The 17,182-nt window shown below is 35.0% G+C and overlaps 1 protein-coding gene across 4 annotated transcripts in view; it reads left to right on the top strand.

Annotated features, from left to right (window-relative positions):
- The window catches only part of STS (steroid sulfatase), a 106,960-nt gene that overhangs the window by 69,701 nt on the left and 20,077 nt on the right, over positions 1-17,182 (top strand). For all 4 annotated transcript variants that reach the window (XM_033052128.1, XM_033052129.1, XM_033052127.1 and 1 more), the window contains 2 exons: positions 6,402-6,561; positions 9,310-9,431. In XM_033052128.1, coding sequence (XP_032908019.1) covers positions 6,402-6,561; positions 9,310-9,431 — 282 coding nt within the window. The remainder of the gene's footprint in view (positions 1-6,401; positions 6,562-9,309; positions 9,432-17,182) is intronic.

Genomic DNA, 17,182 nt, shown 5'->3' on the forward strand with positions numbered 1-17,182 from the left:
GATACCTAGCCAAAGAAGCACCAATAATAAAATTTAAGAGGGGTTTGGAGAGTTAAGCTAGCTCTGCAAAACTCGATGCAAAAAGGGGAAATTGCTGTTTGAATTTTTATTACTCTGAATTCTAACTACAGAACATTTCACCATAAATTTGGATAGCCCTTGAAATTAGAAACCAGAGCTAACATAGTGCTTAACCAATTGCTATCATACACAGTCTGGTTTATTTCTGCAGTATTCCTTTCAGAAGACATCATATAGTAATACTGAAGTTATGGATCAAAATCTTTTTCTATGGCCTTTTTCTGATAATTGGTTATCAGGATCTGTGCAGTAAATAAAATCCCTAAGAAAATCCTAATCCTAGACAGTATAACCTTGATTTAAGATGTGAATCCTGACAATTTAGATTCTACAAAGATTCTTAACATTAATAATATAAAATTTTCTCATATAAAGATGAATTTCCACTTTGAGTCTTTCTAAAGTCTATGTATAGCTTCTATCACTTGTCCATGAGAACACAATGCTTTCATTTATTATTTTGAAATGGGACAGTTGCAAATTTCATGGAATATCTTGAGGTTTGATAACATTTCCTCATTGTTACAGCATAAAGGAGGGAAAAGTTTTAAATCTTCCCTAGAGTCGATTTGTTTTGTAAACTTTTACAGTGCCTATTGGCAGAGGCAAAATTCAGAAGATAATTGTCTCTTCCATCTCCCATGATTTTTAACTGTTGAGTTTTTACTTGTCCCTAATTTCTTGTTATTTTCCTATGGGAATTACTTCCCTTTCAAAACTGGAGTACATATACTAAAGTAGTAAGGGGCATAATACTTATTATTGTTTTTTGGTATTTTTGGAAAGGGTCACAGGCTGTTTGTTTTCTCTTTTTGTTTCCTGACTGTTAGTCAGATTTTGATTCATGACAATCCTTTGTCTCCTAACCCATGATTAATGTTCCAGTAACTTTTCCTGAAGGTCTTTGTCAAAGATCTTTCAAAGATTTAAATCTAGATACAGCTTCTAAAACAAAAAGATAGTTGGTAATTTTAATAAGAATTTCTTCTCAACAACTGAAGGCCTTCTTACTTGAACTCATGTAATACCCCTGGGATTTTTATGAGATACTATTAATATTTTAGTTAAATAAAAATATTAAAAATTAATTAATGCATTGATATTAACAATTTTATATTGAAATATGGAAATTAATAGGTATAACTGAAGTATCTTATTAAAACTTTCAATGTAATTTTTCCAGCTTTTTTTTTCCAGTTCTATTATATTTGTCTGTTGAAAACATACACATACACATATTGCTTGTGTGTATGACTTCCAGGATACCTGCACTGACTTCTTCTTAGGTGTTTTTCACTAACTGCCTCACTGAAGCATGTCCATTTGACCTAGTCACTATAACTTTCATTTAGGAGCAGAAATAAGGTTAGTTTTTCCAAATACTTCATACTTCTACTTTCAAATAAGATGAGTAGAATAAAAAAATGAATAGAATTTCCTCTATATTAGCAAGATGTATAAGATGACTGATTATAAGATGACTGATTTAAAGGAAACTGTTATATTCTTCTTTGGTACCCTGAGATTTTGAATTAAATTATTTTGTAGTAATCTCTATTTAGTTTCTCAGTGAGCAGTTTATTGAATTAGCCTCAGTGTGATATTATATATATATATATATATATACACACACACAATTTATAGCAGTAAATAATGAAGGCAATAAAAACTTCTCTACACTTTTTTCACTGTAGTATTTCACTGGTACATATGCAGACAGTACAAGTCCTTCCTCGCTATCACTTGTTGACATCTGTCCCATTTCATCACACACAGGATTTTCTGTTCAATCTTCTTACATCTTGCTGTCTTTTGGATATCTACATTTTGTCTGTAGCTCAGACCTGCATTAGAAAGTCTTTCTTTGTGCTCAGGAAGCACTTAGCACAATATAGACACTTTACTGTCATGCTGCCAGAGTGGGTCGTGAGTTCTGCTGCTAATGGAAGTGGAGCCAAACACTAAAAGAACCAAACTGTGTGAACAACATTCATTTTAATTGTTTTTTGCCTTAGAAATAGGTATTATCAAGTTATTTGTTAATATCCATTTAAAAAAAAATAAATTATTTCCTAAGGACTTAGACCCTGATTTTTAAAAAAATCTAGTACAGATCTGTGAGACCAAAACAAGAAATGAGTACCCAATATTTAAAAAAAATTATTACTGTAAAACATCTTTATATACTGCAGTAATAAGTTATTTAAGCAAGGTTTCTTGAAGCTGTAAACCTTTTCCTTCCTGTAAGCCACGGAGAAATCAAGCTGACCATTACTTTGGCCCCAGGAGTCATGCTATGGCATATGTAGTGATATTTGTTGGAGTTTACTATCGACTTGAAAGAAAGCAGTAGTTGACCTTTTTTTCAAAGGTACTGAATTTTTATATTTTCTCTGAAGTGATCCACATTTTTAACTAATCAACCCATCTTGCAATTTTGACTGAAACAAAGTATCCTCAGAGATAATTTCATTTGATTGGAAGAAATGTTAAATGAGAAACATCCAGATGAGCCATATCTATTCTATTCATTTGTACAAGAACAGCTCAGATTAAAAGTTAACAAAAACAGTACATGAAACAAGTTTAAAATAAGTAAAATAAAGAGTAAACTTGTCATTGAAAATAAATGGTTGTTTAACCATTTTGTAAAGTAGGCAATAGTAACTAGTCTTGATTGTTGATATTTTTGACACAAAGTCCAGTATAAATGGGTAGAATAATTAATATGTTTTTGTTTCTCTATCATTCAAGAGATATATTGGGTTTGTAAGCTTTGTTTTTAAAAGAATATATTAAAGAAAGAGTAGTATGGTTATAAACCAGGTGATTTAAAAAAAATATTTTAAGTAGTTTTCATCATTCATCATTAATAATGTTAATAGTGATTTATTGCAGATTTCCCCTTTATATATCATCCTTTGTAAAAGCTCTATTGCCAGAGTTCGGTAATAGAAGTCAATTTAAAACAGAGCGGGGAAAAAAAAAAGATATATTATTTTAGCTAAGATTTGAAATGAGGTTAAAATGGAAATTTGACATCATGTTGTGGATGACTGCAGAGAGTTATGTCTGTATTTTGCCTGCTCCTGCAGAGTTTTCAAGAAAGGCGAATGTAGACTGTTGTTCAATATAACACTGAAAAGTGGAACTACTCAGAAAGCGTAAATAGCTAGGCAGGAAAATACAGCCCGGTGTGTTTTGTGCTGTTTTAAAAACATTTTGAGAAGAATTTAAGAGAACAAAAATAAGACAAAGGTAGGTTGCCTAGTGTTTGCAAGACATACAGACTACTAAGCTACTTTTCTCTGTTTCTATTTTGTCAAGCCTGAGCAAAATACGAAACTAATGAACCGGGTCCTTAAATATCAAGATACTTTGTTTCAAAATAATGACATTTAGTGGATTTTTTTTTTTATTTTATTAACCATTCAGATGTTTGCTACATGTTTCAAGCATCAGTAGTAAAACCTTGATTTCTTTTTTCTTTAAGGAAAAAAGAATGCAGATATCTTGAACAAAGTTTAGCAGCTAGGGTTTTAAAGATGATAAATGTCCAGGGATTTGTAATCGTGTAATGGCATTAAGCACCTGCAGTCACTAAGCACAATTCTAATAAAAATGAACACCACATAAGCGGAGATAATAGAAGACAATCTTCTGCAATGACCTGTAATTCCTGCCCTGATTCCCTGCTACTCCCAGTCTCCAGAGATGTTAAAAAAAAATATGCTCCAATTAGCCTTTTGAAAGGAAAACAGCAGTCACTTCTTCATGGACGTAAGTGAGGAGAAAGCCCTGCTGTGGAATCCATTTTGCTTTTTCTGCCTTACAGCAGGGCATCAGAATTTGTGGAGTGTTCCTTTGTGCTTGGGTAATGTTCAATTTTTCTGTCCTTTTCTGCTGATTCAAGAAAATTGTACTGTGAACCTAGGAGCTGTGAAAGCAACTGAATATCTGGGTTTTAAGAATTGCAACATGTGTGAGAATCAGATTTACCACTTACTTTGAAATTTCTCTGTCTTCAGATTACACAGGAGACAGCAGTATAACTGGACTTTATTTGAACATCCAGTCCAGCTAGCACTCTTACTAGGTTCAGACAGGCATACAGAAATAAAAGGAACATCATACCTAAAGCTACCTAAGGAATAGATCAATCCTTAGTGTTGACTGTCTGTTGATACTGTTCAGCCGTAAAGCTGCTGTCATGTATTCACAGAATTAGGATCTACCTAATCACCTAAATCACCTCCCTGGTGTAGCTGTTCACTAAAAGTATGTTAATTAGAAGATATCTGTAATTTTATGGCCTTATGCTTGAATTTTATTCAGATTTAACAACTCTACTCAGCAGGATTTTCTATGCACTATAGCTCAGTCAGTTTATTAATCTTTCCTGCTGTGTAACACCTAATTCCCACCAAACTTTGAAAAACTTAATGGCCATTGTACAGGGCTAGAGTCATCTTTTCTACGGAAGATGGACACAGCCTATTGAGATCTACACTGATCTTGAGCCAATGATATTAACAGTTGATCAGCATACTTTTGGATGAACACTTCCTTCTGGGTGACAGGTGTTCTATGTCATACCAAATAACACTTTATGAACTTAAATCTACATTTTCTTTAGAGTTGTGTTTTGAAAATAAAATTTTACTAGAATGTAAACAAATTAGGGCATGCATCTCATTCTTGAGTTTTAGAATCACACTCTTCATCATGAGAGTGGTATTACATTTACCTCAGTGATGACAGTAAACTTTTAAGAGTTTTCTATAAGACTGATAATCCTGTTGAGATCTTATCTTGACTCTTTAAAAAAAAAGAAACTTAAGCAAATATTGTCACTTGACATAAGGCTGAATATTAGAAAGTCTAACTTTTCTGATGCCAGACTAGATGTGTCCCTGACTACTCAGTATTATGAATTCTGATAAAGCCAGTGAAAAAAATTAAGCAAAAAGCTGATATAAAAAAAATAATGTGCTAATGGTCCTTCAGTCACAAGAAAAGGAAAAGGTAAATATATACAAAAAAAGAGTTGTCTGTCTCGAAGTTACTACTTCTACAAACAGTAAAAATCCTGTATAAAACCAGGTGGATTCTGAACCCCCTTTGCTGAAATGGAAAAGATCATCGAGAAGTCAGTAAAATAGACAGCATGTATAACAAGGCCTGGGTTTAATACCAAAGGTATTGACATCTATGAGGTGTTTTGGGTGTTCAAGATGCTGGGGAAACAGAGCTGTTGAAATACTTTGCCATAATATTTTTTTCTTCTTTTTTTAATTTTTTTTTTTTTTAATTGCAAAAAGGGACATAGAGAAAAAAATAGTCCTGTAGTAGTTTTGACTGAACCATGAATTATTGTTTGATTCATTTAATGGCAGAAGTCCAACACATATATTCGTGTTTTTCCAGACATTTTAATTGTATAAAATAATCTCAATTTATTTCCAAATGTCCCTGACCGTGTTTAACCATATCCAAAGGTTTCTTTTTCAAGTGATGTATTCATTTCAAAGGTCACCCTGAACTAGTCTGCATAGTCACAACCGTGCAGAACATTGGTAATAGCATTTGCGATGCCTCTTCATACAGAGTCATGTCAATTATTCAGTAATGGTGAACATGCTGTCATAGAATAAACTCATTGCCCTTCTGTGGAAGGTGTTGGGAAGACTGGGCAGTGATGGATCTTGTAGAAACAGTAAATGACTTCAAGACACTGTTGAATGCTATCAGTTGATAGTGCATTTGATGCAACTGGTTTAGAACACCAACATTTCTTCACAGCATTCTGAAAGTTATCATCACTGAAGTGAATTTCTTTCTAATACATTGAATTGGAGAATTTAGTAACATACTTAATTTTGTACTTTCTTCTATATAAAGTCATTATGCCTAATTTTAAATAAAATATCATGTACCTTTTCTGGGTTCATGCCTCAGACATCTAGCTATATATTGTTTTGGATTCTTGTTTTTTGGTTATAGGTTCGCATATCTATGGGGGACACTATCTAGGCCAATTCCTATGTGAAGATTCCAGTAAACTGCTTTTTAATCTCCTACAACTACTTTTTTGTGTCATTTAAATGCATTTTATAAGCTCTGTTTAATACATATTAATAAATTTACAGTGAGAAAATACTACAGAAGGTAGAATATCTAGAAAATTAAGAAGAGGATAAATATGTCTAATGGAAAGATTCTAACTAGGCAGAATGTTTAATATTTGGAAATTGAATCTTATGGGATAGCATTATGTAAGAAGAAATTGATTTCTCAGCAAACAAAACTAATTTTTTCAGGTGGAAAATCAACGAACTGGGAAGGAGGTATTCGTGTGCCAGGTCTTCTCCGTTGGCCGGGAGTGGTACAGGCTGGTGCCTCTGTTGATGAGCCAACGAGTAACATGGATATATTTCCTACCATAGCTAAACTTGCAGATGCACAGTTACCCTCTGACAGGTATGCTCTGTAGCCATCTCTGTTTTAGAGAGTGTAATGAGTATTTTATACGTTCTGGTGATACCTATTAAGATAGAGGTGAGAATATAAACAGGAAACTAGTTTTTATACTTGCAATATTATATTGTCTCTTTTCATATTGACATACTTAATATTTTACAGAAACGGTGTATGTAAATACAGCTTAACTCACAGAACAAACACCAAGCACCAAAAGATAACAGAATGCCATCATAGCAATGTACTGTCAAATCAAACTTGGAATTGCTTACTAAAAGCAAAGGTGAATGTATCAAAAAAGGTTGTGTTCTGCATGAGTGAATTTGGTGGAAAACAAAACTTTAAATTACTTTAAACTTCATGAACTTAGCCTTGACCATCTTAATATCACAAAAATACATCAAAATGCCAGCTAGGCTTTTCTAACCGTTTTGTTTGGGGTTTTTGGTTTTGTTTGTTTTTTTCCTTCTCTGTACCTAGTTAGTCAAATAATTCCACACAGACTTTTGGAGCCTGATAAGAAAAACCACTGGACTTTCACAATTCATAAGATGCTCTCCTGACATGGCTATATCCCCAGGCTTTATCTTATTTGAGAGATACACAGTCTCAGTTGCAAGGTGCCTCTTCCTGAAAACTGTTGCTCTCCAAATCCAGTAAGTGGAGAAACCTGTTCATATGCATATGCTTTGAGCACATGTATGACTCACAAACAGCTTTTGAGCACAAAGCATCAAGAATCCACATGGGGAAGCCCAGTGGTGAGCAGAATCACTCTGCTAATGATTATTCATTGAGTGTTTGAAGGAAGTGGCAGAGCAGGCCAAGTCTAAGGCATGAAAGATTAGTCAGGTTGGTCCTGAGAGATGCTCTACAAGCAGTAATTCTGTCGAACCTCAGAAGCTCTGATTGTTCTTTATGTGGCAGATCTTATGCATTTTGTTTTCATATTGCTTGAGTGAATACTAAGCACTGATGTTTTCTTTGATCTCTGTTACAGAAATTCAAATATACTTGTGTAACTTCCACTTGTAGGTTGCTCCACTGTGATTCTTCGGTATTAGACTGATGCCATAAATACTGCTTCATTTTAGATCATGGACTAACTTGAAGTATTTTTGTTTCAGCAGCTGGGTTCTTATAGCTCCACTGAATTCTTCCTGAGAAATTAGAAAAAATAACATGATTCATGTTCTGTCACTGTGAGGGAGCAGGTTAAAAAGGAAGGAAGAGATACTTCTAGTTAAAGAAGATAAATTAGTAATTGGAAAGAAAAGTCTCATATATTCCTCTGAATCCAGCAGCTCTAGCAATGCTTGAGTACTGGAGTAATTTTTCTGCAGTTACCTTTTTCAAAAGGCTCTAGAACAGGAAGTGTTCAACAGACATGCATCTGTTAATGAGCAAGCTTGTAAGACAAGAGTCTGTTACTCGGGCAAGAAAACATGAAAAACTGAAAGTGGGAAAGACTGTTTCAACAGACCCCCACAGACAGGGATTCACCCAGATGGCAGTTATCAGACAAGATAACTTTCAGAATTCCAGGAAGTTTTCCTGCCCATCCTTTGAGAATAGTGCTACTCTGAATGGTTTTGTTGCATACAGTTGCTGACAAGAATTTAATCATCACGTGCAACTTAAAAAAGTAAACTTAGTACCTGTCTTGTAGTAGTTACATTAATGTGAAAAATGTTTTATATAATGGTAATGAAATGATTATGTGTGTAAAGTTAATGAAAATTAACATAGACCTCTTAATTTTTTTTATACATTTCAAAAAAATTTTGTGGGATGTTGCTCAAAATACTTGAGAAAGAATTACTTGCTGATCTTTATATCAACAAAAAGTACAGTAATTTCATGATTATAAGCCACACCATTTTGACAAAAATTTTGGTCCGAACCCAAAGTGCGGCTTGTAATCAGGTGCGGCTTATATATGGACAAAGAATGAAAAGTTGCTGGCACCCGGAAGTGCGGCTTATACTCAGTGCAGCTTATAATTGTGAAATTACTGTAATTTCCTGTTAAACTTACTGAAAAGTTTGTAATTCATACCAGGTCAAAAATGCAGACTGTGATTTCTCCCCTGCCAACTGATGTCAGCAATTCAAAGGTTTAATTTAGGGAAACAGTTAAAAGTCTAGCTTATTTTATGATTCAATTTTTTATGTAAATTGACTGACTCCTTCAAAGCATGATCAAATCGTCCAGTTGCATTTAGAGTATTTATGTGTATTTATGGCTATGTGTGTGTATGTAGTTGATAAATGCGTATTTAAACAGTTAATTTTCAAATATGAAATTACCACTTCTGTCTTAAATTCTGGCATGTTTAACATTCTGGACAGAGATATTACCACTACTTATGGGTATGCTAGCGCAGAAGAACATATTTTCTCTAGTTTTAGCGTTACTTCAGCCAGACTACTCCCAAAAACCTGAACAGGTACATGTGGAGGTCTGTATTATAGTGATTTATTCACTTATGTCTGTTCACTTTCTCAGAAGTGAAAAAAAAAAAGAGTTGAGGGAACTATTCATAATGGCAAAATGTAAAATTGCTTCCTTAGGTAAGGTAAAAATCAAAAGGATGAACACCTGCACATTTTTCTCCAAATTGACCAATTGGAGGTGGCCATTCAGATTTGGGGTTTTTTTAAGCAGCAGATGAGCAGAGTTATGATATCTTATAAAGAAAGTGAGGTTTGAGTTATTTTTCTGATTTTGAAATGCTTTCTTACTCAGGATTATTGATGGACATGATCTTCTACCTTTACTTCAAGGAAAGGTTACTCGATCTAAGCATGAATTTCTCTTCCATTACTGCAATGCATATTTAAATGCAGTGCGCTGGCATCCAGGAAACAGTAAGTAAACTTGACTGTTCACATTTTAAATATTTAATGTAATTTTTATTGCAGCTTGAAAGGAATCAGGAGGAAGCCTTGAGCTATAGTAAAAAAAAAAAAGTTGTTTAAAATATCTAGCCTTTTTCCTTCTCTTTCACTTTTGTCTTTGCTGTTACATTCCTATTCACCATTTCACTGTCATTATTTTGTTGTTATGTATTAATGTTACATATGAATGCAATACTGAGATCTATGGTATCTGAAAATATCTTTTTTTTAAACCTTGATGAGAGAGAGTCTGTGCAATAGAATGAAGCAGTCAAAGTTGACTCTTACAAAAATACACAGGTAATAGGATGGTTTGCTGAATAACAGCGCAAGTATGATGTCAGCTTGGCCATTTTTATTATCCAGATAGCAAAAGATAGAAGAATCACTGTGACAAAGTCATAATTATCTAATAAATAGATATAGTGTTATAGAGTCCTTCTTTGTGCTTTTTATGAATGACATAATTCTACTTTGTAGGCCAAGGATAAAAGCATTTCTCACTGATTTGCTCTTTTTTAACGCTCTTTTTTAATGCTCTTTTTTTTCTCGCTGTTTCTGCTAGCACCTTCCTCATTAACCAAAGCGTATTTCCCTTTCTGTAAAAATCTCTGTGCTGAATGAAGTTAAACACACATTTGTCCCATCTCAGTTGACATTGAAAGTGATGACTTGTATTACAGCTTCAAAATAATGATCCAAAACAAGCTTTTGCTTAGAATGAATTTTATTTGTTTTGGGAAAGGACTTGTTCAATAGTCAATATGCAAACTTTAAGTATTTGGAAACTCTTTCTTCTTGGTCATCTGTAGGCTGACTCTCTACCTGTCATGGACTTTAAAGTAGGAAAAGAGGAAATAGTACATATAATATTTATTTACCATTACAGTAATTTCACGACTATAAGGCGCACCCTTCTGACTAAAATTTTGACCCAAATCCGGAAGTGCGCCTTATAGTCTGGTGCGCCTTATATAATGTACAAAGTTCAGAAATTTGCCACCCCGGAAGTGCGAGCCGCGAGGGGGAGCGACCCCACAGCTGCACTGGGCTGTGAGGGGGGAGTGGCCCCGCGGTAGCACTGGGCTGTGAGAGGGGAGTGGCCCCGCAGCTGCGCCGGGCTGTGAGGGGGGAGCGACAGCCAGACTGTGCTGGGCTGTGAGGGGGAGCAGCTGCAGGGCCGTGCCAGGCTGTGAGGGGGAGTGGCCCCACGGCTGTGCCAGGCTGTGAGGGGGAGTGGCCCCACGGCTGTGCCAGGCTGTGAGGGGGAGTGGCCCCACGGCTCTGCAGCTGCCAGGTGCAGGGGGGCCTGGGGACCCACGGGGCCTCAGCCAGCAACCTTGCAGGGGGTACCGGAGGCGGCTCCTCGCTGCAAAAAAAAAAAGTGCGCCTTATAGTCTGGTGCACCTTATACGATCTACAAAGTTGCGAAATTTGCTGACTCCGTGGGGTGCGCCTTATAGTCCGGTGCGCCTTATGGTCGTGAAATTACTGTACTTTGCCTCTATGTCTTGCATTTGATAAATAATCATAAGGAAGAACCAAGCAATCAGGTGAATGTGAGCAACAATGGGGGACTAGTCTGCTGTATTTACTTGATGAACAATAACAATGTAGATTGTGAGTATTCTTTTCTCAAAGGCATTAAAATGATAAAGCCTACTCAGAACCTGGCAATAACAGTGGGCTGGCTTTTATACATTAGGTTGCTGTTGTTTAATTCCAGACAGCAACTAAGTCTGACAGAGGCTCTTTCTGGGATGGGAAAGAGAACTAGAAGGATAGAAGTGAGAAGACTCATTAATTGATATAAAGACAGTTTAATAGATAAAGCAAAAGCCACACATATCAGTACAGCAAAACAAGGAATTTGTTCATTATTTTCCATTAACAAGCAGGTGTTCAACCATCTCCAGGAAAGCTGGGCTCCATAGTGGTGGCTTGAGAAAACAGATATTGTCAATGAATATCCCTCCTTGCTTCTTATTTCTGCAGTTTTCTATGCTGAACATGATGTCATTTGGTCTAGGATATGCCTTGGGTCATTTTGGGTCAGCTGTCCTATCAGTGTTCCCACCAAGTGCTCCTTGTGCACCCCCAGCCTGCTCACTAGTGGGGTGGGGGGAGAGGCAGAAGAGCCTTGTCTGCTGACTAATAAGTAAAACATCCCTGTTATCAACACTGTTTTCAGCACAAATGCAAAACACAGCCCCATACTACCTACTGTGAAGAAAATTGCCTCTATTCCAAACAAAACAAGCACAAAGGGTTTTTTATATTCTGCCTTGTCAGTTTACATTGTAGTGAGAGCAGACAATAGCCAGGTATTCCTCTCCATTGTCTTTTGTACCAGTTCTCTGTGAGGGCTTCACATCATGTTCAGCATCTTCTGCACTTCTCTGGTAATGGGCTCTAACCCAGTTGTTCAACTAGACTGCTCATTCCTTCATTAAACATGTAATTTCTCTTCATTTCAAAGATGAACTTGTTGAAGAACAAAGCAATAACAGCTTAGAGGAGAAAGCTTAGGACTGTTAAGGAAAATGTGATGTATGTATTTATTGATGAAAATACAAGGTAATGGTGCGTATATTGTGTGTATGCACTTATAATGCATGTATCATGAGATTTATTTTCTGGGAAGTCTCAGTTTGCATGTCAGTGACATCTTGCATATTCCACTATTTTTTCTCTACACTCAAAGTGTAGGATTAGCTTTGATCCTCAGGAAAAATGCATATACCAAGAATTGAGAGGGAAACAAAATTCTGCTTAGATATTTGCTCTCTTTTTAACTCCATCACCCCACAGTTCCCTTAGTAACTCCATCTTTGCCATTATTAGATTTCCACTGTGCTTCAGTCCAAACCCCCTTTTTTTTCAGTTTAATTTTTGACTCTTAAAATATACATGAAACAGGCAAATGAAGTGTGTATTAAATTTTTGGTGATTGCACATCCACTTTCCCTTGCTTGCAAGATTCTAGTCTGACTTAAGCAGGCATGTTTCTCACATCATTCAGGGAAGGTCAGAAACTTCAGAATGAACAATTACCATTTCGCATTTATATATTTAGAGGCTAAGAATTCCTCATAACCAAATCAATACACATCTTCATTAAGTTATATTAGTTAGGTCAGTTATTGCATTCACAATGTACTTTCCCCTTCATCAGTCCTTTGAAGGAGCTTATAGAGGCAGTGTGGTATGCAATGATCTTCTGAAGCAAGTCATCAGAATTTAAACCTTGTGCTTTCTAGAGAGTCACGAGGAAAACAATCTCTTGGGTTTTTTTCTCTTTTCTTTGTCTTCCTCAGCCACAGAAATAAGCTAACAACATTTTTTCTTTGTGCCATTTTGACTCACATTTTACCTCGTGGTAGAAAGCAACACATAAAATTCTTCACATTCTGAATTTTAAAAAAAGAATTAATGAAATATCAGGCAATTTTCTTTTGCTTTCACAAACTTGTGCATACTGACACTTCACAGAATCACAATTACAGAATAAGCTGAGTTGGAAGGGACCCACAAAGATCATTGAATCCAACTTGCTATAATTGCTTTGGAAACAGCCAAGGTGTATAGTCCTAGTCCTTGAAGGATGATTTCCTGTTGTTTTGAAACCTTATAAGTATTTGTAATTTAATTTATCTGTTAAAAATACAGAGAGGAAGACATGTAAAAAGTACAGTGAATTTCCATTATCAGTACTTTTTCTGCGCAGCTGCCTGGTGTACCAGTGAAGTACCAATATATGAAAGCAACACCTTTAGAAAAAAACACTACATTTTCTTTCTTCCTAGTAGGGTGTAATCACCTAGTTTTTTTTAAGCATTCAATAATTTTTAAATCATTAGCAATTTATATTGAAAATTAAATAGATGTAGGATCTGTTTTACTTTCTTGAGCTGAGCCACCCAAAATTTTGTGTTGCTTTCTGTGATGTATGTAAGATGATACTTCGGCCTGTTGTAGGTCTGATCACATGTTCTTCTGCTTGAGCAAGTTGACCAGTACTTTTGTATTTGCTAACTTGATAATTTAGCATAAATGAGTGTAAAAAAAAAAACAAACTACGAAGAGCACTGTCTCCAGAATATTACTAGCATATGAATCAGTACTATTAAAAATGCATTGCTGTGACAACTTAATTATAAGGGGAGGATTAATCAGATAGAGAGCAAATCTATAGTTGAATGAAACTGCATCTTTCAGGTTGCACTGATTGTGTGCAAAATTTTGATTTGATAAGGAAGAAATATATTGCAATGCTGTGTAATAAATATTGAGAAATATAATGCAATACAGTCTGCATTATAAATAAATAATGATCTTCACAGTATTTTTGCACTATGAATAAAAATATACAAATGTTTCTGATAAATACTAGAATGACTTTGCTAGCAGCACATCACCTTTTCTATTTCAAAATGGTTTTAGTTATTCAGTGGAATATGTCATTCAGTAAAGAAAAGAGGAGATTTTCTATAGCAAATTCAATTGAAGCAGACTAGACTGCAAAGCCAAATTAGCTTATTGTGTAAATATAATGACTTTTAAAGACAGTAGAAATTCACTGAAAAGCTTTATATAGAAATTTACCACTTTGCTTCACTTAACAAACAAGATACATTTTGTGTTTATATTGACTTTCTTGAATGTTGTGATCTACCTCAATTACTGAAATTATTTCAATCGAATTCACCAATGAGGGATTCTTTCTGTAGTACTACAAAATTCACAGCTATTCTGATTTCTGGCTGTTGCAGTGTTCTCCAGAATCCAACAGTATTTCATTAGACATATTTTATTCTATGGCTAGCGGTTATAAGCCCTTTCTAGTCATGAATTTAAGCTTTTTCTACTGTATTTGGCTGAATTTAGCTGTAAAAAATTAAGGTTAAAAACAAACAAAAAGTAAATGAGAAAGAAATATTTTGGTTTGTGGTTTCCAGACTGCATATATAGGATAAATTTACAAAATAGTGTTTTGGGTTTTTGAAGAGTTCCCCCAGATTTAGTTTAACTAAAGACATTGGAGTCATAATAAAGAGAGGACAAAGCAAGAAAAATCTGCTTAGAAGGGCGTTTTGTAGCAACTTCTGGTTTGGACAAGTGGACAGCCTTTCTTGTGAAATTGAGTTAAAATAAGACCTGTTTCTGAAGAAATTAAATACAAGGAATACCTTCCACTATTCCTTACCTGTCAAAATCCCAATGTTATGCATGCTTTAAAAGGTAGTAAGGGTTTCCTTATAAATTAACAGACTTTGCATTATTTATGGTGCCATTCTTAGCTTAATTTTTTGTAATATCACATTCAGTGCTGATAGTTAAAAACTGTAAAATGAATTAATATGCTTAGAACACTGGCTTGTGAGCACAATATTGTACTCAGAGGAAAAACACAGAAGTTGGAGTTTAGGCAAGTAACAAAAACTGGAAAACTTCTATAAAGCTCTAGAACCAGCTTGAACTGTTTTTTTCTACAGTCAAATTCTCAGTGTGAGGGTAGGTAAATCTAGAGGCTGTCTCTAGAAAACAGAAATCCATTAATGTGTATATAAGAGAGATTTTGGAGTGTTATGTGATGCCAAAACACGTTTGTAAATGCCTGTCCTTCCTTGTTTGATCCTCTTAGTGCATCTAAGAAATATAGTTATCCAGACACCCACAAAGTAAATGAACAGTTCAGTTTGCTCTGAATTAGGAAGTATTAGAGTTTTTCCTAAGTACTTGGTATTTAAAAGATCTCTCTTAATATTGCTTCCACTTTCTGAATGTGAACAAGAAATTTCAAATAATTAATTCTCTAAAGCCTCATAAGCTGTTTTTTTATTGCCTTCTTAGTAATAACAGAGGAAATTTTTCTGCATGTTCTTTACCATAGGGTGAACAAATGCTATAGCAGCTTCATTAGTAAGATGTGGGATGTGCTTGTCATACACAGAAGACCCATTGGCAGAATCCATATCCTTGCCTAACTTTTTCCTATTCTTTCTGTGCTTCCCTGAGGTGCTCTTTCCATTTACTGTTTATTTCCCTTCACTGTGGGGAACAAAGGACTTAGAAGATGTTGTTACAGATTAGTAAAGACTCACATTGACCCTGAAAATGCCAACAGTTATAGTTGCTTTCATTGCTTAAGAGTACAAAGGAAGGTAAATTTAATAGAAGCTTGATCCAGAAATTTCTTCTTTTGCACAATATCTTCAAAGGAGAGATACTACCATGTGTCTTCCACTGCTGTCAAGGAAACATTTTGTTTCCTTACAAAGAAACGTCTTTTTTTTTAAATCAAATCTTATCACACCAGCCTTGTATCTTTTCTCAGAAAATAATAGATGAGAAAGGATAAAAATAGAAAGAATAAACATTTAAAGGAATAAAACTTTCGTATTGTCACAAAAATTCTAGATTTCTAGCTAGGAAGAATATACTTTTTTTGTAGTTGTAGTAAAATTGATGCAGGAATGTTTTTGTCTTAGTGGGCTGTTTCCCCAGTGAAAGACCATGGTAAATGTCCCTTGACAGTGGCATTATACACAGAGACTTTCAGTGATCATATCAGAGTGCTTTTTCTTCATATAAAAATAGAAATCATAACATACTGGTCTATTGAATTCAAAATATCTTGAACTAAATTAGTAATATTTTAGTGAACACAGAGAGGTTGATGGGTTTCAATGATCATATAAAGGCAAAGATATTTAAAGTAGATAATTCAGTGCTATTTAAACTTCAGTTTTAATAGTGTGTGTCAGATATTTTGTAATGCACTTGCGACAGGTGAAAAAGAAAAATTTTAACGTATTTTTTCTGTACACTCCAGAGCTAACATTTAAATAAAAAAAGGTATCTGAGCTAGGGACCTGTCTGATATATTTTAATTTATTTATAAGTTTAGCAGTAGTCAAAATAACAGCCACATAAAAGGCTAGGTAAAAATGCACTGCAACTTTCAAAAATTTATTTCAGCCTTCCAAGTAACAGTAAAAGTGAGTCTTTAACAATATCTGGAGCATTGCACTTCCAGAAATATCTTCAGTTCAATGTTGGATTTGAGCCTGCAGCATTTTGCATGTTACATTCAGAACATAGCACTGATTCATCCTAATTTTAAAATCGGATTCAAACGGCATATGTTGTCTTAGGCAATATTCTTCAAGGGAAGTAGTTAATGCATGCACAACCCACATAGATTATTCTGTGTGCCACAGCCTCTAACATCATATTATTACTCCTATAAAATAAAGACAACTATCCATTTATTAGAGAAATTCCCTGGAAACTTGACTGTCAATAGCTAGGTGACTTCTCAGTATGGCATAAAAAGACCCTGCCATGAAATAAACATAGAAAAAAACAGTGAATGCTTTCAGGCTGGGTGCACTTGGACAATACTGAGGTGGAGGCCAGTGTGCATCTGTGAATGATGTGCACTCTGTACCATGCGGTTGCTTCTAAATTTAAGTTCTGATCAGTACTTTGGACAGAAAACAGAAGCAGAATTAGTCAATAATCACTGAAACTGTTCTCAGCCTGAGAAAAAGCTCACATCTCAGTACAAAGAGTGATCTTTCTGTTGCTTTCAGACCATTTTATGCGGCCTCAAAATATCAGAGGGTACATAAAACATTGAATTTTTCAAGTATCTTTTCTTAAGGCATTTATAGTTTCCTAAAGCTAAGGTAAGGGGGGAAAAAACCCACAGTGAA

This window comes from Catharus ustulatus, chromosome 2 (genome assembly GCF_009819885.2).
Source record: "Catharus ustulatus isolate bCatUst1 chromosome 2, bCatUst1.pri.v2, whole genome shotgun sequence".
Classification (NCBI taxonomy): Eukaryota; Metazoa; Chordata; class Aves; order Passeriformes; family Turdidae; genus Catharus; species Catharus ustulatus.